The sequence below is a fragment of the Thermobia domestica genome, chromosome 16 (assembly GCF_964235325.1).
Source record: "Thermobia domestica chromosome 16, izTheDome1.hap1.1, whole genome shotgun sequence".
Lineage (NCBI taxonomy): Eukaryota > Metazoa > Arthropoda > Insecta > Zygentoma > Lepismatidae > Thermobia > Thermobia domestica.
In genome coordinates this window covers 35,267,431-35,293,033 of record NC_137469.1, presented here as the reverse complement: position 1 = coordinate 35,293,033, position 25,603 = coordinate 35,267,431, and the positions used below count along the sequence as shown (strand labels likewise).

General features: G+C 34.8%; 1 protein-coding gene across 1 annotated transcript in view; it reads right to left on the bottom strand.

The window, feature by feature from the left end:
• The window catches only part of TER94 (Transitional endoplasmic reticulum ATPase TER94), a 65,378-nt gene that overhangs the window by 25,789 nt on the left and 13,986 nt on the right, over nucleotides 1-25,603 (bottom strand). The window contains exons 3-7 of the mRNA XM_081742296.1: nucleotides 25,212-25,465; nucleotides 21,204-21,396; nucleotides 17,986-18,220; nucleotides 14,636-14,769; nucleotides 1,155-1,403 (exon numbers count right to left, since the gene is read on the bottom strand). Coding sequence (XP_081598422.1) covers nucleotides 1,155-1,403; nucleotides 14,636-14,769; nucleotides 17,986-18,220; nucleotides 21,204-21,396; nucleotides 25,212-25,465 — 1,065 coding nt within the window. The remainder of the gene's footprint in view (nucleotides 1-1,154; nucleotides 1,404-14,635; nucleotides 14,770-17,985; nucleotides 18,221-21,203; nucleotides 21,397-25,211; nucleotides 25,466-25,603) is intronic.

Here is a 25,603-nt window from a genome sequence, read left to right as displayed (position 1 = left end):
TTTAGACTGATCGAGCCCCTTGTGTGTAACCACACTCTCTCATGTCATGCGCCCCTCTATTACGAAATCCTGGCTAAACAAACCATGTTTCCAGCAAAATAGTTTTGTATGATCGAGCCCCTGGTGTGATACCCACAGTATTTCATCACAGATCCCCCCCCCCCCCCCGTCTCACGAAATTCTGACTACGTACCTGTTTGATGGATTATACACGTAATTTCCAAGCAAGCGACATATGATGTACAACTTACTGGTTTCATTTAGATACTTCCAATATACTTGGAGTGCAGTTCACATTATTATGTAATTTCTTAATTCATCTGTCAATTTCCCCGAAACTGTTTAAAAAACCCAGTCTCTGTTCATCTCTGCGAATTAGCTAACCTACCTTCATAGTGACACAGTACACTGAAAATAGTTGCATTTCCACGGGACGCAGACCTCGTTTAAGGTAGAATTCGAAACGCTGTCGATGTTCAAATTTCAACGCTGTCCCAACGGGAATTGAACCTCAAACCCCACGCGTCAAAGAATACTGGAATAGTGAGGAGAGAGAAACTAACTGATGAAGAAGACAGAGTGCAGTCAATTGGGTGTGGGCCGCAATGGATTAATTCCAATATTCATTTTACATGAGCAAATATGAGGATAACTATTGTAAATATTATTCCAATCGCACTCATACATAAAATTAAAGCTACTTTAAGATCCAACTTTGTGGGTATTTGGGAAAATATCCAAATAGTACGTAGAAGACAACAAGGTAAAATTCATTTTAATTAATTACTTGAAGTTACCAACTTGGATTAGTCAGCATACAGTAAAATCTTATAATGGGATTTTGAAACCTTAACATGAAGAGGGCATTCTCCTGTAACAACAAGTTACAATGAACATGACAAATAGTGAAACATCAATTACATTAACTCACAAAAACTTTCTAGTATACCATCTGCAAATGCTTTCGTAATCATATGAAAAAGAAAAAAAAACGATTAAATAATTTTCTTGGTAATTAAATGTTCACCAAGTTTATTTTTCAGAGTTGGATCCGATTTTTAATTTATGTAGAATCAAATTAGCTTTACTTTGTAAAATAATTCCGAGTTTCTCCTCTTAAATGTCAACTTCTGTATGCACAACATTTCTGTTACCTGTTCTAGATCAACATCATCGGCAAGTTTCATGTTCTTAGTATGGATTCGAAGAATTTCTAGTCGACCAGTAGCATCTGGAATGCCAATATCTATTTCACGATCGAAACGTCCAAATCTTCTTAACGCAGGATCGATTGAGTTTGGTCGATTAGTGGCAGCCATTACAATAACATGGGAACTTTGTTTCAGGCCATCCATCAAAGTCAGAAGCTGAGAGACAATCCTCCTTTCCACTTCACCATGGGTCTACGACAAATAAAGAAAAATTAACATCACACACAATCGCTAGCTTTGAATCTAAAGCATTACATTAAACACGTCTATGACTTACTGAACTGAAAACATTAAAAATTTCCGAAACTTCACGCAATATTGAAAAGTGCTACAAAGCACAAAATCACCTTTCAATTTTCTTTTCCTTTAACTTAAAAATTAATTTTACAGAAATCTCATACTTAAGGTAATTAAAACCGTTCGCGAAAATTTTCAGGTGGTGATTCCTTAAAGCAAACGAAGAACGAATTGTTCTAAATTTACAAAGATCGAAAAACTCTCAAGCCTTTACGATCAACTGTAATATTAATACATTTACATTACGTACACAAACTATAACTTTAAAACTTCCTCCAAAGGGTATCAGTGTGGGAGGTTAACGATTAAACTTTGAAAGAAATAGATATACAAATGCCAAACAAAGAAAATTATATCTATCACCCAAAATAAATTCATACTGAAGTATTCAATGAATTGCATTACTACCAAATCACGCTCTACAATTTCCGTTAGTTTATAGAGAATTTTCAGGTTGCAGTTAGGCTCACAATTGAAATCCTTACTTTCTTCAATTATTTAACTTTACAAAAATCCCAAATTTATCCTTAAAAATAAAACGAAGATAAACGCAAGCCAGGGCCCAAAATTTGGTGTATCACAAAATGACTGTAAAGTCTAGCTTTCTAGCTTTAGTGGTTTGATCAATCAGTCACGACGACTTATATATATATATATATATATATAATGATTTACACTTTTTCGTTCCAGGTGCAGGCAGTCACTGACACCTAGGACCTTCATCTATCAATTGGGAGCATTACTGTTCCCTGACAATTACAGCACTCTTAGAGCCCATTACAGCACTCTTAAACCCTTCCCTGTGAGTGTTACTAACGGACAACATGGAAAATGATTATGGAAGACAGCGGTGGAGTCATAGTTTCTGTGGGAAAATAGCATGGCCGCTGCTGAAATGCATTGGCGATTTGTGGCAATGTGTAGAAAACATGCACCGTCACGTAAAACAGTGTACAATTGGGTAGAAGGTTGAAAAGTAGATAGCACCTCGACGAAAACGAGACGCAGTTCTGGAAGCAAAGTGACGGTGGTAACTCCAGCCATCATCTCCGTGGTAGACAGGACCATTCAAGAGAACAAATGGCATCACATTCTCTGAAATGGAGGCTACCACAAGGACTAACCAGAAACACCCTACAGCGCATGGTACTATTACTACTTAACAGTTAGGGAAGGTCAGTGCAAGATGGGTTCCAAAACTCTTGTTTGCAGAGAAAAAGCAATGTCGTGTGCAGAGAACTTTTGCAAGACATCATCATGATCCCGAAAATTTCATGTCTAGGCTTGTAAGTGGTGATGAGACCTGGCTTCATTACGAGACGATGACGCAGTAATCAATGCAATGGAAACACGAAAACAGTTCACCGCCAAAGAAATTTCGAACAACCTTTTCAGCTGGGAATCGTATGCAGGGTTCCCACTCTTTTTCCCCAAAAAATTTCCAGGACGTTTCAAGGACAAATCACCAATCTTCAGGACTTCGACATAGGAAGGTATAATAGAATTCAACTGTACGTTCAAAACTACCAACAGTGAAATGAAAAGTATAGTAGCTTATGCAGTGAATATTAATGCAAGTACAGCATTAATACACAATAATTAAATACACAAAGCGGAGCGTTTTTTTTTTTTTTTTTTTTAACCCTCTCAACTCATTTTTATAGCCGCCCAATCCACCCACATCCAGCACATGTATTTTCATTCTTTCTATATGACATTTTAGTTGTGCACCGAACAAATTTACAAACAACAAAAATCTATTTTTCGTACATGGAATCTTCATTCCGTGACAGTGTGACAGATATAATTAGAGAAAAAAGGAATTACATTACAAGTTTTTCAATTGAGTATGGAGTTGTGTGATTTCCTCATTTATAGACGTAAAATTTTATTGAAGATTATGTACTGTTGTGAAAATAGACTGATACTGGAGGATTGACACTGGTACAAAGCACGGTTTCTGGAGGATAGTGTTAGTGAAGACAGCATGAAAGAATGGGCTGACAGACTAGTGGATGGAAGAAGAGAAAAGTTCTCCCAGTCAACCATCCTGTTGGGATAAAGAAAGCCCACCAACCAGCCACACATGCAGGATCATGATAAATTATTATTTAGCACAAAAACAGGAATAGCAAACAAAAATAGTAATCCTTTAAAATCTTCATTATAATTTGAAAAATCTGACATTCAGTATTTCTGTAAATTTCAAGGACAGAAATGCATTTTAAGGACATTTCCAGGATGTTTCCAGGACAAAATCAATTCAAGGGCATTTCCAGGTTTTCCAGGACGAGTGGGAACCCTGCGTATGGCTACAATGTTCTGGAACATGAAAGGCATTATTCTGCTCAACTGGCTGGAAGGTGGAGCCACGATTAACAATGTAGCATATGTGGAAACCCTTACGTTGTGCCATTCAAAGGAAGCGGCCAGCAAAATGGGTGAAAGGAAAAAATGAAATCTAAGTTTTACACCCCACAGTTATGCCGGTTAGGCTAAAGGAGACGGTGATAATGAGAAATGAGTGAAATGGTGGAATGAAGAAAGTGGGAGGAAACGGGAGAACCTCGAGAAAACCCACGAACACGGTGTTTGTCCACCACGAAGTAATGTTTTTCCAATAGATAATGCACGTCCTTACACCAGCCGGGAAATCACTGCTGTCATTGATCAAGTAGGCTTGAGTTGATTTTAACATCCCTTTCAGCAGTGAGACTATATGAGACGTGGACCTACTGATTTACGGGGAATCCGAACCATATGAGCTCCTACTGGGAATTGAACCCGTCTGATCAAGTAAACTTTACAGTGCTGCCACACCCTCCCTACTCTCCGGACACGACTTTTTAACGATTAGCACTTGTTCAGGCCAATAAAAAAAAATGCCTAGTCGTCAGCTTTCAGATGCTCATGAATTTGAACAAAGTGTCCAAACATGGGTGCGTGGGATTCCAAACAACTGGTTCCAGGAGGGTCTTCTGAAGATAAAGTGTAGATCATTATAGTACGTCCCTATAATGTGCGTACTATATAGTACGCATAGTATATGTATATATTTGTACAGGGTGTTTCAAAATATCGACAACGTTTGGGAGCTGATTTCTGACACCAAGACAAGACAAAAAAATATGGACCAACCTGGGTGCACAAATGCTAGAGATGCAAAAAAGCCGGCTTTTTTGAATCGATGGTTTTTTTCACATAAAAAGCCGGCTTTTTTGAAAAAAAAAAAAAAACGAGAATTTTGGAAATTTTGGCTTTTTTCATTTTCATGATTTTTCTATCTAAATAGCTTTCTTATAGCATATTCTATAGTTAGATAAGAATTCCATGACCTAAATGCCATATTTCGCTCTGAAATTCACTATCAAGATGGATGGAGCACATGTTTTACGAATTAAAGCTAACATGAAGAATGTAGTATTTAAGGGCAATTTAACTTTATTTTGACTTATCGATTTTTTTTCTTTTCTAGATCATTTCATTTTTAGTCATGCGTGTTTCGTTTCTAAGAGCTTTTAGTGCTCTAGCTTCTAGCGCAAAAGTTAAACTTGCCCGTTTTTCTATTTATCCGTCAAGGCGTACGTGTTTCAATATATCCGTCAAGCCGTACTTCCACATTTCTGTTATACTGTAGCTGTGAAGTGATTTAGCAATAATTTTCCCGACACAACCTTGAATACCAATTTATACAAATAATCAGTAGCGGATTTAGAAAAGTACTTTAGGAGGGGTTTCTCTGATTGTTTCGTTTTCTAAAAAGTCCTAATTTTATTTGGGAGGTGCTTGAAGTTTATGAGTACAGGCATAACTAATATTTCTTTTAGCAATAATCTTCCGGATACAACCTTAAAAATCATTTTATACTGAGAATCAGTGGCGGATATAGAAAAGTATTTTGGGAAGGGTTTTTCTTATTAATATTTAGTTTTTCTAAACATTCTTAATTTTTATTTGACGGGAGCTTAAAAATTATGAGTCAAGGCATAACTAATAGATATTTCGTTTGTTGCAGACATTCCGTAACTTTGGGGAACGGGCTTCATTCCGAAAGACCGCCCCCTAACCTTCGCAAAACCGTCACTGCTGGTAATTAGTAATAATAACGATTTAAAAACAATAAGAAAGGAAGTCGGCCAACTCACAGTACACGCACTATTTCTACATTCACAGATGGAATGAAGAAAAGCTTTGTCAGAATGGTCGAATGCTGGTTGAATCCCGGACTTCCCGATAGAAGCGCAAACGCTAATCACTCAGTCATGTTTGTTGTGCAGTTGTATTTAGCTTAACTTAAATATATTCCGTAGTCCTTTTTTTTTGGGGGGGGGGGGAGTTCCATAATGATATGTTGATTCCCTCTTGTTAAAAATTCAGAATACTTGAGGATTGGGTAAACCGTGATGGTGGTTATATAAAACTTAACTGTAGAATTTCAAGACTATATAGAACCAAAAGCTCTAGATGTGCAGCCTTTAAGTGTATCATATAAATCTAAGTATTTCTCTTATGTTTTATTTTAATTTTATTTTGTTTCAAAAAGAGGGTATGGAATATTTTGAAGTAAAAATACTACATACTATTTTGCTAGTTATTTGTGTATTTTTTTAAAAAGAAGTGTTTACTTTTAGGGTTGGCTGGTTTACACCAACTTTTTTTTAATAACTGGTTTAAACCAAAAAAATAAAAAGAATGAAAAATGCGAATAGTGTGAACTTCATGGTGACGTTTCCAGATATCAAACCATCTGCAATAGTTTTATTTCCCTTTCACCTTTTAATCAAGGTGTCCCACGTTCAATTCTCGGTCGAACCACAACCCTTCTTTCATGCGTAAACCGAGTAGCGGTTCGGATGTCAGTTTAAGCGAAAGTCTTCTCTTTGATAACCTCGGTATTTCGTAAGGATGTTAAGCCTAAACATACGAAACGAAACCAAATTGTATATTTCTGCATGCCTAAATGCCTGTTGTTTTATAAAGAAGCCAAGATTGCTTAATATATTAATAGAAATTGGCAAAATTTATCGATTGCCTACGTAGCTTCCAACATTAGCTTGGATTAGACTTTCAATGATATCTACGTACTAAATTTGTAATTTAATACCTCAGTTTTAGCGTACTGGTTACGATAGGTTGACCTTTAAATTTTACATGCACAGCAATAACAGGATTTTCCCGTTATTGTCTTACATTTCAAGTAATGACGGGATTTCCCCGATGGCTAGGGCGGGAGATTCTCAATTTAAGAAATTTACTGACCGGACTTCTTTAAGCTTATGGGAGTTCTTCCGGCATAACCCCGCTGTTGCATAATAACACCAAGGCGAAACAAACTTATTTCTGTGAATATGTAATATAAATACATAAAGCAAAAAATCTAAATCAAAAAAGCCTGGTTTAAACCAAAAAAGCCTGGTTTAAACATCCCCCAAAAATAGGTTTTTGGCATTTTCAAAAAACAACCATGGTTCTTGCCAAATCTGCTTACTTTTGTATATAGGGGGTTAAAAAGTTCTTATTATATACATTGGTTAACCCTGTGGAATTCATAATGTAAATATGTTGAAGAAAAATTGTTTGAAATATCTTTTCGAAATTCATAGTTTATTTTCGAGGTTTTATATTATTATCAGCATCAGCCACTAATTAAATGACTTTTTGTGTTATAGAGAAGCGAAACAAAGTCTGCTTTTTCAATTTAAAGCAGAATTTTGAAAAAAAGCCCAAAATTTCCCAAGCAAAAAAGCGAAGCAGAAAAAACTAGAGATGCAAAAAAGCCGGCTTTTTTGAATCGATGGTTTTTTGCACATAAAAAGCCGGCTTTTTTGGGAAAAAAACGAGAATTTTGGAAATTTTGGCTTTTTTCATTTTCATGATTTTTCTGTTTAAATAGCTTCTTATAGTATACTCTAAAGTTAAATAAGATTTCATGACCTGAATGCCATATTTCGCTCTGGAATTCACCATCACGATGGACGGAGCACATGGTTTATGAATTAAAGTAAACATAAAGTACGTAGTATTTGAGGGCAATTTTAGAAGCTATTTAACTTTATTTTAACTTATAAATTATAGACATTTTTTTCTTCTCTAGATCACTTCTTTTTAGTCATTCGTGTTTCACTTCTTAGAGCTTAGTACTCTAGCTTCTAGCACATAATTAAACTTATGTTTTTCAATATATCCATCAGAGCGTACGTTTTTCAATATATCTGTCAGAGCGTACTTCCACATTTCCGTTATACTGTAGCTGTGCAATGATTTAATAGTAATCTTCCGGACACAGCCTTGAATACCGTTTGATAGAAATAATCAATATCGGATTTAGAAAAATATTGGGAGTTTTTTTTTTTTTTTTTTTTTTTTTTTTTTTTTTTTTTTGAATAATGTTTGTTTTTTCTAAAAATTTATAACTTTTATTTAAGAGGAGCTTAAGTTTATGAGTGCAGGCATAACAAATATTTCGTTTCGTTTGTATATTCAACTATAATCTTCCAGATACAACCTTGAAGACAATTTTATACTGATAATCAGTGGCGGATTTAGAAAAATATTTTGGGAGGGTTTCTTATTAATGCTTAGTTTTTCTAAAATTCCTAATATTTTATTTGAGGACAGCTTGAAGTTTATGAGTAAAGGCAAAGCAAATATTTAGTTTGTTTTAGAAATTCCGTTATTTCGGAGTAGAGGCTTCAATCCGAAAGACATCCCCACTCTTAACCCTCTTCGCAAATCCATCACTGCTGGTAATTAATAATAACAAAGATTTAAAAACGATTAGAAAGTAAGTCGGCCAGGACTCACAGTACACGCACTATCTCTACATTCACAGATGGAATTAAGAAAAACTTTTGTCAAAATGGTCGAATGCGGGATTGAATCCCGGACTTCACGATAGAAGAGCGAAAGATAACCACTCACTCATGTTTGTTGTGCACTTGTGCTTAACTTAAATGTATTCTCTCTCTCTCTTTCTCTATGACCACAAAAGCTCTCCATTGACTTCTGTCCTTATCCAATTCAATCCAGTTTATACTCTGTATTCCTATTTCTGCTAGGGCCTAGATTTTCCTAATGGACGTTTCCCGATTGGGTTTCCAGTTAAAACTTTGAAAGCGTTCCTACTTTCTTCCATTCTGGCTACATGACCTGCTCACCTGATGACTCTAACGATGTTTGGTAAACCGTATAAATTATGTAGTTCCTCCTTATGAAGTTTTCGCCATTCCCCATTCCCGTTCCTCTTGAGTCCAAATATTCGTCTCAGAATTTTATTCTCAAATAATTACAGTCTGCGTTCTTCCTTCAGCGTAAGCGACCATGTTTCACAACCATCAAGCATAACAGGCATGATTATCATTTTATATATTTTAAGACTTAAATTCCTTGACAGAATTCGCGACGACAAAATATTTTGAACTGAATAATAACAAGAATTTCCTGATTTTAGTTGACATTTAATTTCTTTGTGGGTATGATTTTGGTCTGGTAATACTGATCCAAGATATTTGAAAGTATCCATTGTATCAAAAGTATTAATTGACATTTTAACTCATTCATAATTTGCCGTAGCTTCCTTGTATGTAGATTTCTCTGCATTTACTCATGTTCCTGCAAGCGTTTAATAAGGCCTCTGCATTTCTTTCGATCGTTCTATCAGATTTACATCATCAGCATACACCATAACCTGGTAAATACCATTAAACTCTAGGCCCTGGTTCCTATCTTTGATTTTTCTTATAGCGTACTCGAAACAAAGCATAATAATAAGGGCGATAACGCATATCCTTGTTTCAGGCTAATCTCGACGTGGAAGCTCGCATTTTTCTACTCGGATTTTACTCTGGAATTCATTTAAACACTTAATAAATCTAGCTCTTTCGGTATTCCAAATTCTGTAAGAGTGTTGTACAATGTTTCCCTCCTTACCGAGTTAAAAGCCTTTCTAAAATCAATAAATAGTTAATGTACTGGGTAATATATGCCCATTTCTTTTCGAGCATTTGTCGAATGGTAAATATCTGGTCGATTTCGACTAAATTCACACTGATAATCTCCAATAATTTCATCTGCGTATGGCGTCAATCTTATTAATAGAATGTTAAGAGAAATACCTCGATAATTATTACAATTAATTTTGTCGTCTTTCTTGTGAATTGGAACAGAGATTGATTCTTCCACTCTTTTTAAATGTATTCCATATTTTTCTTTTTTGTAAACAAAAATCGTAGGGGAAGACGTTGTACCTGTGAACACTTTTAGAGTCTTCGAAATTTTGGTGCTAATATTCAGCACTTTTTCCCCAATTTTTGTCGTACATTTGAAGTGTCATCTCTTTGCTATCAGATTGGATAATTTTTAAACGTTATAAGATAAAATAAGAACAAATCGGTTTTGTTCACAGGTACATTATGGTCGTGTACCTTTGAACAGATCCTCTTGTACATTTGAGCAGTGATAATTACAATGTTTCTCCGGCAATAATATAAAAAGAAACCACAAATATTAACAGTTATAAATTGAATAAAAGGTTTAGCTATAAAAAGCTCCCCAGAATTAAAAATTTATCAATCAAATTAAAAATTGAAGAGAAGTTCTAACAAAAACCTGTGAACAATAAAGTTGAGCATATACAAGTCTTAACATTATGTTATATAATAAGCGAATATATAGAAACTACTTAAAATTATAATTAATAACTTTATATCCTAACCTAACCTATATAAAATATATCAATTGTTTTAACTACTTACATTGTGTAGCTTTAAACAGTATTATTTATCGTTCAAAGGTACACGATGCATTAATGTTCATAGGTACAAGAGGGACACCATTACAAAAAAAGTTCTCCACTAGCTTAAATATTGAACAGAAGTTAAAACTAGAAATATTACTCTATTCACCAATGATTCTACCCCAAGTTTGGACAAATAAATATCACAAGTTGCGAAAACCGAAGAGCACAAAACTCAAAAGGTACAGTAACTACAAAAAATCTTCGTTTTGGGGGTGAAAAAATTAAAAGGAACATTACTCGACACAACACTCAGTAAACAATAGCCAGACGCGTTTGTAGTGCTTTTTTTCATTTAATCTTTCAAATGAATTTTAATCATTGCACCTAGAAAGCTCTGAATTCGAGAAAAGCACAGGTTTTCAAAGGTACATTGTTTCAAAGGTACAACGCCTTCCCCTAACTATATGTTGAATTTTCTTGTTAAAAATTTAGAAACCTTCAGCATTGGATAAACCGTGATGGTGGTTATATATTCTACAGCCTAGGAAACCATACACTCAGATGAACCGTCTATTACGTATATGATCCATGAACAGAAAATTCGATACTTTCCCGATTCTGAACAAGCTTAAGGAGCAGTCAGTGCATTACAGAATTTGGAGCTTTACCGATTTTGCAGATCCGAAGTACCTGATAGGTGGTAACAGATTATTACGTATGTGATCAATCAGTGAAAAATTTGTTCGAAATATTCATACAATGTATATGAAAGTTAAAACTTAACTGAAAAATTTCAAGAATGTAGAGAACCACCCGAAACGAAGCTCTTAATGTGCAGATTTCTCTCATGTTTTCCTTTATTTTGCTTCAAAAAGAGGGCGTGTGATATTTTGAAGTAAAAATACTACATACAATTTTGCTAGTTATTTGTGTATCATTTTTAAAAGTACCGGTACTTATTGTATATAAGAGGTTAAAATATTATTACATATATTGGCTAATCCCTTGGAATTCGTAAGGTAAATATGTTAAGAATTAAAAAAAAAGTCTTTTTGAAATTCATGGTTTATTTTCGAGGTTTCATATTATTATCTGCATCAGCCACTGCTTAAATGAGTTTTTTGTTGTAGAGAAGCAAAACAAAGTCTGCTTTATCAGTTTAAAGCAAAATTTTCAAAAAAGCCCAAAATTTCCCAAGCAAAAAAGCGAAGCAGAAAAAACCGAGTTTTTTTCCAAAAAAGCCGGTTTTTTTCCGAGCCCTTGCATCTCTAGAAAAAACAGAGTTTTTTTCCAAAAAAGCCGGTTTTTTCCGAACCCTTACATCTCTAACAAATGCTTTCTTTCGGAGTTATAGGCTGCCAAATACATGGAAAACTGAATTTTAAAGGTCCACTGGGACCTACCGTTAGTCGGTTCAAGACTTCACTTATGAACTAATATGTGCCCTATCCAAAAATACATGTTTCAGAATCCTAAGGTACTCATGCAATATTTTTTATAGAGGTAGTTGGTGAGTACTTCAAATTATATGTCCGTACAAAAACTCTCTCCATAAAAATTGTGTGAGTACCTTAGGATTCTGAAACATGTATTTTTTGATAGAGCACACATTAGTTCCTAAGTGAAGTTTTGACCCGACTACGATAGGTCCTATAGTTTCGGAGCTATGGGCCTTTAATTTTTTTTTAATGTTTTTGGCAGCACATAACTCCGAAAGGAAGCACTTGTGCACCCAGATTGGTCTATACTTTTTGTCTTATCTTGGTGGCAGGAATCAGCTCCCAAACGTTGTCGGTGTTGTTTTGAAACACCCTATATATTTATATATCGTGTGTTGTATTGGCGAGGCCATAAAGAATACAATCTCTATGGAAAATGAATTATTCAAGATCCAATACCTAGGCCGGTCTTCGACTCTGGAACGTATCCCTACAGTTTAACATAGATTAAGAGCTATATATGTTTTCCGGGATCCGAACCATATAAACTCCTAGCTGAAAACGAATTAATAGGCTGTGAAAGAGCCTAAATATACCTAATGGAAATATAACAGCTCATACATTAAACGGGTACGATTTTGAACTGCAACAACCATCGTAAAGTAAAATTAGTAATTACTACCCTCTGGTAAGGAACTGGAGGAGATCTTTTGCTTGTAATCTCGACGAAGGTTTGAGGATGCTGTTGTGAGGCTTATCACAATAACGTGTATTAGTGAATAATTATATTTTAATAATCTGTAAAATGTAAATTGTGCACTGTTCAAGGAATGTAATATTTTGTAGTTTTGCCAGCGGACTTAATGCAAAGTGGGATCTTATTGTTGTCTAATTTCTAATTTTAATTAACTTTGAATGTTACAAGTTTGAATGAGGCCGTCGGTTTTAACAATATTTCATTGTTAAATTTTAATGTAAATAATTAGGCAAAAATTGCTTTGTTGTTACAATACATATACACTCTGTAAAGAAAAAATAGCGACACTTGCTCGGATATGGTTTTCGCAACATACTTTAATCAATATGATTTTTTACATGAATTCCTGATAATATTACAATGCATATTCTTAATGAGCAGTTCATTCTTAATACTTGCGCCAGAGTTTCAGGCTTTTGATATGAATTTATATGCATATATAAGTAGCTGTGTGTGTTTTGAGCAAAATCGTTTATAGGAAGAGTTATACACAAAACTGAAAAAGATCAACAACAATAGCAGAAAACAAGAAATGGAATTTCTTGAGGATAAGACATATTATGTGCAAACATCGGGAAGTACCATACACCAAACTAGTATTTTGTATGTGCACTATGGGCTTTCTGCAGTGCAGCGAATCATCGGAGACCTTTGGTAACAAGGCTATTGCAAAATGCAACCTCGATTTCACGGAATAACACCCGGATTATCTGTTCCTTGAATTCCATTCTGTTTGAGATAGTTGTCTATTTAATCTTCTACTCATATTGATCCACAAATTTTCAACTGGATTCATGTCAGGTGAGTTTGTAGGCCATATGAGTTTCTAAATAGTCATATTCTTGAACCACGTATTAAGGATTTTCGCTCGGTGACATGAAGCATTATCGTCCTGGAAAAGGAAGTAGTCCAAATTTTCTTCAGTAAAGTCGTCTTTAGCTGTTGTAAGAACTTTACGTACCAGAATTTGAAGATATTTTCGTGCATCAAAAGATCCTTCACATATATCCGTTGTTCTGACGTCTTTAACGATGAACCAAGCCCATACCATCACTCAGTAACTGAGTAATTGCATCTCTTAAACAAAATCCTTGTCAAGTTCCTTGCTTGTTCGTATCCACAACTTCACACCACCATCGTTTCCCTCTATTCTAAACTTCTTTTCAACGAAGAAAACGACGTGCTTCCAGTTGTCATAAGTCCAAGTTGCATATAAACTCACAAAACTAGATGTTGAAATCCTCTGTGTTTTGTCAGTTTGGACTTTCTACGCGGTTTCTTCTTTGTAATATCCTCCTCATACAGTCAAGACAATACAGTTGTACGAGTAACTGCAGTTCCAAGATCATGTCAAACTACAGAAGCGATTTTTGGGGAAATCACTCCTGAAATCGGCAGTGCTATTGATTTCATTTAGCAATCTGCTCTGGGTGATGCTTTCATTTTTCTTGCACACTATTGACGAAGGGACGATTGTTATGCTGTTTCCACTTGTGGATTACTCTTCCTGCCGTAGAATCATGGATTTTCAGTATTCCATCTATTCCCTTAGAGATTTGCCTTAGCTGCGCAAAGCAATAATTATGTCTTGTTCACATGGCAACAAGTCACATTTCTTACCCATCTTATTTGTTTACAGTCCACATGTAGCAACAATATCACATACAAACAACGCTGCACAACAACAATTTTGTCACTTGACAAGCAAAGAACAATCATAAAACGCTATTTACCTCAGCCTATAGATCACAAATGAAATACAAAATTCTCACTACAATAATCTACGAGACGCACTCAGTGCTATCTAGTGAAAATATTACTGATACACAAACAATTGGCAAGCGATGTCGAACACCACAGGTGTCACAAATAACGCAAATGAACTATCCCACTCTTCATTTCCTTCTATTCCTCTTCTAACGGGCTGCAACTATGGTTTTCTGTGTAAGTTCGCTTGAGAATTGAGGTGTCGCTATTTTTTCTTTACAAAGTGTATATAATTTGATAGTGTTGATTAAGATAATATTTACATAATTACTTATGTCCTGAAGTGATTATATATAACTAATTAAATTCCAGTACATGTTAAATAAAAATATTATATTACTCTTGATGAAGAATATATAATAAATAAATAAAAATCATTAAATAAGCTAGGACATTAACGTATATACAATAGATTCCTCATACTAACCTTCTCTCGTTTTGGAGCAATAGCATCCAATTCATCTATGAAAATGATAGCTGGTGCATTCTTATCAGCTTCTTCAAAGGCTTTACGTAAGTTACTCTCCGATTCACCGGCAAGTTTACTCATTATCTCAGGTCCTGGAAATAAAATATCCATATTCTTACAAATATGTAATTTATACGGATTACTATACACCTAGATTCTCGCGAGAACATCAAAGGAAGAACTACATAAATAATTTTAAATAATCACTAACGCTGGTAATGTTTATTTTAAACAACGCTAAATTAACAAAGGAACAGAAAAGCCAAATAATTAAAGAACATAAAAGCTGAAAGCAATCCATAGGGGATATTTAAATACGTCAATACAGCCTCTGGTTATATACGAGTTTATTCCATCATGTCTCACAGCTGTTTCTGGACTATTTTTTATTGCCATTTGAATTTCCTATAAATAAATTTCATTAACACTCAGCATTTCTAGGATTTCATTTCCGTTACTTTTTAAGGATGTTCGGCATAGCCACACTCGGGTCTGAAGAAAAGGACACAAATATGGAGGCGAAGTATCGATCAAACGTATTAGCTATTTCGTCATTAGGATGGAGATCCCGTCCTTCAGTCTTCAATGTGTAACCAGGGAGATGTTTAGTCCTATTTTGAAGTAGTTCTAAAGTTCTTTAGGATTATTCTAAATATTTCTTCCGAATTTTGGATAAATGTATCATATGCTGTCTAGATGTATTTCTTAATGTCTTTACATAATTTGTCAAATTACTTATATAAGTTAATTGAGTTGGTAAGTTTATACTTATTATGATTCTTCACTTTCATTTTGAGTTTATAAATAATTTCCTCTGTGAACCAGTAATGATAGTTATAATATGAGCACTTTTTAGGCGAAATATTCCTATCAGATATGTTTATATGTATATATTTCGTTAACATTATCAGTTAAATTTTTCGTTAACATACTTTTATAACCAATTCCAATCTACCAACGGAAGTTCTAGATACAACTTTAAAAAAAGTAGCTTTTTAAAAGTTGTGTCTGGAGATGTTATTCTTCTGCTTTACTTTTGCTGTTGACTGTTATTTGATGTCTATTACAATAGCCGGGTACACATCATCTTTAACTAAAGAATATGATTCTACTGACTCCCACTTCCGACATATCTGGTAGGACTAAATTTAAGGTTCGATTAAATTTATTAACACTATTTGGTAATTCTAAATTATAATAAGTCAGATAATTATGTAAATTTTTACATTTAGATGAACTGTTTTCAAACTTAAACTCACTGGAATTTATTTTTGACAAGTCAAAGTCACCAATCAGAAGAATTGAGCTACCTTGAGGACATTTAATTTCAATTCGGGTAAACACTAAATGTTAGATTCAGGTGGGAAGTGCACTGTACAAATAAATATTGTTTACCTTCCTGCACTTATCTTCTCTAACAAAAAAACTGTAATTATTACTTCTATCTAACAAGCATAATATATAGTACGTGGCCAAAGCAAAGATAAGAACCCCTACCCCATCCTTTGATTTGCCAGTTGTGATGACGATCTCGCCTTAAAACTGTATAGGCTATTATTAAATAGTTCAGTCATAATGTGATCTATTAATTCCAGTTTCGTAATTGCAATCTTGGTTACGTGCATCCATTAAATAAAGCTGGAGATTACGCTCATTTCTCAATATATTATATCCTAGTACATGCAATTTAGATTTGAATTTCTTTTTTCACTAAGATTTACATACGATAGGTCTAGTTCTATTAGGACACTTTCTTTTTACGAGATGAACACATTACAAGAATTTATTGTCGATATCTAACTGAAACCTATACTCGTAATACATCACAAACTTTCTTCTTTGTAGTGTTCCAGTTCTTGTTCTAATCCTCATGAATTCCCAAAAACACAAGATTTTGTCTCCAGGATCTATTTGCAAGATCATCAAATTTTAGCTCACAGAATTCTACATATTGCTGGAAAGCATGTACTTCACTTGTCATTTTCACGAGTTCCGGTTCTAGTGTCCACTCTATCCACTAATCTTGTCAAAGTAACGCGCAGTAGTTCTACCTGTCACTAGTCACTAATTTATCATCTGACCTGAGAAGAAATGTCAAGATATCTCTAATTTCTGCAATGTCACTTTGCTGGAAATTCACAGGACCATGATGTTGTTTCAATTACCACTAACAATACGCACATCATCAAACCGTATGTGAAAAACACTTTGGTGTCATCAGTATTGCGAATTGGCGCTAAACACAAAGACATTCTCATAGCAACTCCAAATATCTCATCTTGACGCTGTAGCTTTTAAGGTTGAGACCAATCACAGTTAAATGCACCACGGAGCGAAGAACACGTCTGCCTGGCAGCACACGTTTATCTTTTTACGAAAACATACTAATATATTAAATTGTTGCAGGTATTACAACAAAAAAAATACCATTTGCTGATAGGAATTTTGATAGTTATGTGATATAGAGACACAGTGAGAACAGCAATCATGAATGATTATTCAATAGGATCACTTTTGGGTGGTCGAAATATCAATGCAACTGCAAACAGCTTTCTTGTACTTCACTGAGAGGGAAATTTCATGCTGCTCCATCGTAAGCGATACCACAGCATCTTTGCTTGAAAGCTATGTCCTACAGCACAGATCAAAATTTCTAGTTCAGAGGGTATTAATCCGGATTGACTGAGGGGCAGTTACAAGAAATCCAGTCTGAAACATGCCGTATATGCCACTAATCAGTTGTTAGAACATTATGAGGGGGTTATGAGTCCAGCTGCAAGTTCTACCTTGATTACTAAAGAGGACATTGTTCAGAGATCCTTTACTACGTCTTCAATATAATCTTAATGATGATGATGAATTCTTGCCCAGATGTTTTAATGCCTTTCTTGCAGAAACGGACCTACTTCGAACTTTCATGATTTGCTGCTTCTGGAAAGTCTTGAAAATTTCACTTGCCGATATCTCCATTGTACGGAATGCTATTCAACACAACTTTCGAACACATTATACAAACTTCCCCACTTTTCTTTTATGAACTACGAATGACCTGCGTTTGCTGTCACTAACATGCGTGTTGCTCGTTCTTGATTATCACATGACTATGAACCGTTTAAGGTTGACAGAAAGTATAGTATTACTGTATGCACGGAAAATTCACTAGTATGAAATCTTTTACATTTTGAATTAAAGAGGTTTGCATCAAGTATTTACAGTCAGAACACTAGAAAGCAACTCGAATTAATTTCTTGCGTACAGAAAGACCATTTGACAACTAATCGTAGGACAAGTTCCGAAATTTGACTTACCATTAATAAGGAAAAAGAACGCTCCTGTTTCGTTAGCAACGGCTCTAGCAATTAAGGTTTTTCCGGTACCAGGAGGTCCATAGAGCAGAATACCTCTCGGTGGTTTCACACCAATAGCTTTAAATAAACTAGGATGACGCAACGGAAGCTCAACCATTTCTTTGATTTGAGCTAACTGCTTCCTGCAACCTCCAATATCATCATAGCCAACGGCATTCAAAGCTTCTTCTTCCTCCTGAAATAGAACAATACAGGCATTTAGCAGTGCTACAGAACAAGAAATTATGCCTTGACTTTTACGAGTTTCTTTAATATTCTGGCACTGAAACAAACTCAAGTTGTTCACCATTCTACATTTGTGTCCTGTACGCCAAAAGAGATGGACGGTAACACAAAATGAACAATAATGCAGGAATTCATGAAATGGAATGAATGCAAACGGGACCATCCCAATAGAACTCTCAGCTTACATGCCCAGCAAAAGAAAAAGAAAAAAATCTTTCGCACCAGAGGCATGAGTGCCACCAGTGAGAGCAGTACCCTTTAATTTCTAGTATTCAGAAAACAACAAAATACTTTGATTAACTGCGTGGGCTTTGCCATCCACATACCTGCCCAACATCCTACCTTTTAGGAATATATATATATATATATATATATATATATATTTTTTTTCAATGAGTATGGATATATTGCCAAAAACAATGCTATTAATAACACATATGAACTATATACATGAAATGTTAAAACTTATATATTTAGGCTCCATCAAAATCTTTAACGAACTCTTTAAATTCATTGTGGGTTTTGAGATAGACAACTGAAAATCGACAAACCATATAGCTATGATCTATGGAAGCCAAAAGGTTCAAGGCTGCATTCATAAAAGCCCTCAACCGACTTCTGTTTTTAGCTACATGAACCTAGTTTCTACTTTATATTCCTATTTCTGAGAGGTCTATCGTAACATTGCTCTCCCATCTGCGCCTAAGTCTTCCTAATAGTCTTCTTCCGATTTGAGTTTGCAGTTAAAAATTTTGAAAGCGTTCCTATTTTCTTTTATTCTGATTGCATAAAATGTTTACCTGAGCCTCATATACTTAATAACCCTAGCAATGTTAGGTAAACAGTATAAATTATGTAGTTTCTCGTTATGAAATTTCCCCACTATGCAGTTCCTCTTGAATTTGAATATTTGCTTCATGATCTTATTTTCAAGTACTTTCACAGTCTGCGTTCTTCCCTCAACATCACCGACCATGTTTTGCAACCATACAGCACAACAGATAAATTTATTGATTTATATACTTTAAGCCTCCTATTCATGAACAATACATTTAATTTGTTCGTGATATGGTTTTGGTCTGTCAATGATTATTCTAGATAAATGAAATTTTCCACTTTCTTGAAAGTACTATCTGATACTTTAACATATCCATAAACAATGATTTTCATTTTTACGGTCACAGCGAATTTCCATGTATATATATTTATATTTTCTCTATATTTAATTGTAAATGCATGTCCCTGTATGTGTTTCAGAAAACTCTGCACTTCTTTCTGCTGTACCCGCATCATTTTTCAGATTGACATCAGCACATAAAAACAGAACCTGATGAATACCATTCAGTTCTTTGGCCCTGGTTGCTGTTCCTAATTTTCCTTATAACGTATTTCAGAACAAAACTGTACAATAATGGCGACAATACGACATCTTGTTTCAGGCCATTCTCGATGAAAAGCTCGTAGACTAATATTAACCTACTCGGAAATTTGAACTTCATTTAAACACATTTTTATTGATCCAACCACCTTGTTTATGTATACCAAATTCGGTGAGAATTCAAATATGCCACTACAAAGGTATTGTGGCAATTTGGAACTTTTTGCCGATCAAACAAATTTAACATCACTAGGCTGTTTTTTATTGAGGTGATTTACGATAAATGACTTCTATTGAAGGTGGTCAATTAGAAAAATTTATTTATTTTTACAATGAACTTTATTAGCGTTATCAAAAACTTTATATTCTATAAATATCAAAGATTATTAATTGAAAAATATATTTCACTTCAACGTTCAATTATTATGCCCACTAGGCTAAGAGAGACGGGTGATCAAGGTAAGTGAATGATGGAAGTATTGATGGAACGGAACTGTCGTAGAAAACGAAAATATCCCGAAACAGTCCACAACAAACTTACATAGCCGGACATTACTACGATAATATGTATATGTTACTATGGACAATGGTCCGTAATGTATCATATCACTTTCTTTTATGACTAGATCTGCCTATTTATGTTATTTAGTTTGGACCAGACATAAATATCTATACTTTACACAGTTAGTTTAGAACAAAGGATAAGCAATTGTGAAGGAGTGTATATTAGTTTAGATATCTTGTAAAAATTAAGGTAAATGATGAAGTATTTATGCAAAATATATAAATTCGAATATATCGTTTTCTGTGTTATATCATTTTGAACAGTTAATTAGTGAATTACGTTAAAGTGATCCTTTAGTACATCAAAAACGAACTTAAAGCATATATATATATATATATATAATGAAGTGTGAATGTAAGTAAATCGTAAGATCGAACCAGAGACTTTACACATCAGAAGTACGCGTTCTACCACTGAGGACCCCAAAGATCATAAATTGAGAATAGTAATTATTAGTTCAGGTTTCTTTTTGGTTTTGATTAACGTCTCGTAAAGAATATCAATACTGTTAAAAACAAGAGATTACGGCAGCGAAATAAGGATTTCTTTTAACTACATAACTTGTGATAAATGTCTTCAATTTCATGGTGTTTTTCCTGAACGCACGAATTTGTGGTTCACATAATCGAAGTACGTGATAAATTTTTTGCCACTTTCTCAGTTTTTATTAGGAGCTTCTCTGACCACAAACCCCTAGCGTTTCCTAAATCTATAGGTTCTGGCCAATGTTGTAAAACTTGAAATCAAGTAAATTATATGAATATACAGACACTTAGCAGAAGCTTCGATTTTAAAAATAAAACGCTTAATTGTCACCGTCTTCCCGAGATCAAAATCCAAAACTACATTCTGAAGAAGAATCACCTCAAATCTTCAATACGCTGGTGTTTGCACTTTACTCTGCGCCATCGAGAAAAATAAACTGGGATAATGAAACAGAGTCAGTTAATAAAATTTTAAAAAACGAGAAAGTAACAATGAACTACATACCTCTCTCTTAATTGGTTCTCCTTCGCAATGGATAACAGTATCTGGTGCAACAATGCAGTACGGCGAAGGATCTGTTTCCACTACCTTGAATTCGATGGCTCTCATACCACCTCTCACTACAAATGTGTCATCTTTGTGAATTGGCCTATAGGCCTCCAAAAAGTAGGGTTTCAAATAAACTTCAAAAAGATTTCTGAAAGAAAAATTTATAGCCTCTATTGCAACTGTAATAAAACAAAACAATTTTTCGAAAAATGAAAAAAACAGGACAAATACACGAAAATGTGTTACATATTTATTTAAAAGAGAAAAATTGATAATTTTCTTGAAAAGTTATACTATTAAGCACTTATCTTTTACAAAGATACTACGAAAGCTTGGCTATAATTTTAGTTTAATTTTTTGAAAATAATTTCCACCACATTCAATACATCTTCCGAAACCAATCGTTAAACTAGATTTGCCAAGTTTCACTAGAGTTTAAGCCACACTCATTGTACCAAGCTCTCAGAAGATCATCACTGGAAAGCAGCATCCCTTTCAGCTTCATTTTCAAATATGAGAACAGTGCAAAGTCGCAGGGAGCAAGATCTAGACTGAAAGGAGGGTGCTCAAGAAGTTTCAGTCCTGTAGTGATCAAATATTTGGTGCAGGCTTTCGCGTGGTGAGCTGGAGGATTGCCATGATGGAGGAACCAGTTTCCATTCTTGAATTTTGTCGTAAGATACTTCATAGATTCGATGATTCTCAGGCAATGTTCAGTATAACACTTAGCTGTGACTGACTTTTTGTGGCTCCACAATTCCACTCGATTTGAAAAATACATCTATCATTTTCTTCTTTACTGATCGGGATTTTTCTGGCAGCTACAGGTGTATGCTTATCATCAAAGACCCAAACTTTGTTCTGAGTCTTGGTCGACACATCATAATGGTACAATAAAGTCTCGTCACTGTCACGATGTTGTTCACATATCAAGATTGTCCCTTATTAAATATCTGCAGCATCTCCTGCACCATGTTACACGTTGTGTCATCTGCTCTTCAGTCAGACTACGTGGCCCGAGAAAATCCACGTACTGGGTTCGTCCACAAGGCGGGAGTTTGGATTGAAACAAGGAATCCACGCTCCAGAAGTGATCCTCCCACTGAGCCACCGCGGCTCTCTTCTTGTGTCTCGCGACACAATAAGTTAAATCATGAACTTAATTTACCTTGCTACGTAGTTTATATATAATCACCAAATTTTTCAGACATCAGTATCCATCTATGAAGGATATGGTATGGTAAGTTATATATTGAAGAAACGAACTGCAATGAAATTACCAAACTCAGAGAAAACAATAACTACTTCAAAACAAAACAAAAAAAAAAAAAACTACTGTAAAAGGTTCTTTTTATAACGTCGTCTTATTCTCTACATTAAAAACAAAATCTTATAATATTTGCATAACAAGTCAATGAAATAGTACTAAAACTTACTCAAGGATTTCAGTCGGTTCAGATTTGGAAATTTTGATCATACAACTAAATTGAGTTCATAAACTGTAATTAAATCACGTAACAAGAAACACAAATGGAGAGCGTAAAAACTACCGAGAGAGAGAGAGAGATTATCTTGTTCAGGAGAATTTCTTAAACCGTGAAGTTACCAATAATTCTGTATTATTTTCGTTTCAAACTTCTATCTACCAATCTACCAATTTCTGGAGGAAAGGCAGTAAAAGCTGATAAGTTTATTGTGACTATTATTCCACATATCTACTATATATTAAAATTAGTATGTAATTTTTAGCATGTTATACATTTGTATTTAAAATAGTAAACAGTATATAAACTTCAGTTTGTGCACAATGTTTTTAGGGATTTACTGGTATATCGGTATCGATGATATCGGCCAATTTTGGGAGTATCGGTATAGGCAGATGGACACACCGATATTTACCGATTTTCAATTTGTTTAATATTAACAGTGACACTTATAATTCATCGGTTTCTTTAAAGTTGATCTAAGTATTATCAATTGTACAATCGATTTCTTTATGCATGTGTACACGTTTAACTTACACTACTCGTACAAAACTGATATTTTTAATCTCTCAATGCCAAAATAGTGGTGAAGAAAAGCCAAAGGTCCTCATGATGATCATGGGCGCCCAAAGAAAATTTTCTAAGAGGGGGGGGGGCATTCTATGGTTGGTATATTACGTCTGGTATTTAATACACGCGGTTTGCTATATTACGTATACAATTTCCTGACTGCCACCCTCCCTCCCCTTCGGGCGCCCATGGTCAGGATAGCAGACCCGCAATTTGAATCCCACACGAAACAAAGGTTTCGATTCAGAAGAAAATGGAAGAAACCTACAAGACGCTCACTTTGTCATTATTTTCTCCTACTTATTGGTTAAAAACAATTAGTTCTAAAGTTTCCGACTTCGCTTAAATAATTTTTTTTTTTTTTAATGGTACACACAGCAATACTTGGTTCAGCATGCATAATTCTGTAAACAATAAAAATTTGTAACGGAGTATCCGTTCGCATTATATGTATGTAATAGAGACTAGTACATACAATGTAACTACTAAAGTACATCATCACTCTAAATATCAATCACTAACTCTTAGAATTAAATTTACACTATATAAGCTGGATTGAATTTAGAGAAAATATATCTTTTGTGTGGAACCTAATATGAAATTCTGCTTTTTGTCTTTGCAGGTCAAATTTTGGCCTTACATCTAATCGTCGCATCAGAACCAGAGGAACGTCACTCCATCTTCGCAGGTTTACAGGCGAGAGGACAAAAATATTATTTTCTTAGAAAGATGTGTTTTTAATAACATGATAATTAAGCTACATTACAACAGATGATCGACAAGGAGAACAGATGGCGTTATGTTCCATTTACACCAAGTGGGGCTTTCAAAATTATATCCAAACATGAAGAAAAACGAAAACCGAATTTTTTGAGTTACGTTCCTCTGGTTCTCATGCGACGTAATATACCCTTTTACCATGCTGATCATTTCATTATTCTGAGAATTCCTTATAAGAAATGTGTCCAAAAGTATCGGTATTGGCCTCTTCAGTATCGGGTATCGGTGAAAAAGTGGTATCGGTACATCCCTTAAATGATTTCCGTCTGCATAAATGCACTGTTGAGATGGTAAGGGAACGCATCCAACGATGTACAACAAGCACGTTTCCACTGAACATGATCTACACTCCTTACAGACTTCTGCATTCAACCATAAGAGCACATATTCAAAAATGAAACCAAATCTGTCAGTTTTACATCTCTCAGTTATGCCATCTAAACTAAAAGGGAACTATGATGATGAGAATAAATAAAATGGTGGAATGAAGAAAGTAAGAGGAAACGAGAAAACCCGAGAAAATCCACGCATCAGAGGTGAACGCTAACACTGAGCCACCGCGGTCCCAGCGCATATTCAAAACAATCTGTGAATTAAATACGAACATCAAGATTTTCACTTCTTGTCACAATAAAGTTGTTGCAGTTTTTTTTTTACCATAATATATTTGTAATAATAGTCTTGTAAATGGGTACGTTACAATGCATCCCCATCCCGTAGGAAGTGAATGCCAGTTAAATGCCAATATCATCCTCGAAGTTCTTCAGTTATTTTTCTGGTCTTGTGGTTGTAACGAATAAGCAGTCACACAGTATAAACATACTCAAATAATAACCACTCAGGTATGGCATAGTTATTGGCATTCACTTGTATTTAGTTCAGCATGTAGGTAATTCAAAGATATTAGAAGATGCGTAACGCACAGAATGAAGGACTAAAATGTCTGCCGTAGTAATTTCTTTTTCACTTTTTTTTCTTAGTACTTGTTGAAATCATTTACCTGTATTAGGCTTCGTAACAAGAATTCTGAGTAAAATCGAGGACCAGCCATTGTAAAGTTAAAATTAAAAACCTGTAAGGCACATTAAAAATATAATTGCGTAGCAGAATAAAGAAAAGCATATCTTACCCTGTTAGCCCTTCAACGGTATCATCAATGGGCAACACATGAATTCGTTTCCCATACTTGACGTCGGGGCATGGTTGCACGGCTACGATATCACTTAGACGAACCCTGAGATTATTTCGAACTACTCTGTTCATCCGTATTTTCTCATCAGAGCAAGTGTCGTCGGAGAGAACAATGCACACAGTTTCCTTCCGTCGTTTGCCTTTCAGAAGCACTGTATCACCTCGGAATAGTTGAAGTTCATCCATTTTTGCCTGAAAAAATAAGATGACCATATCAATTACTTATTCTTATCATAAAGTTTCCAAGTTTCACTACATGGCATAAAAACCGGGATAAGAAGTTGCGACTCATAGCTTAGTCCAAGACAGAGAGTGATGATGTTTTACAAG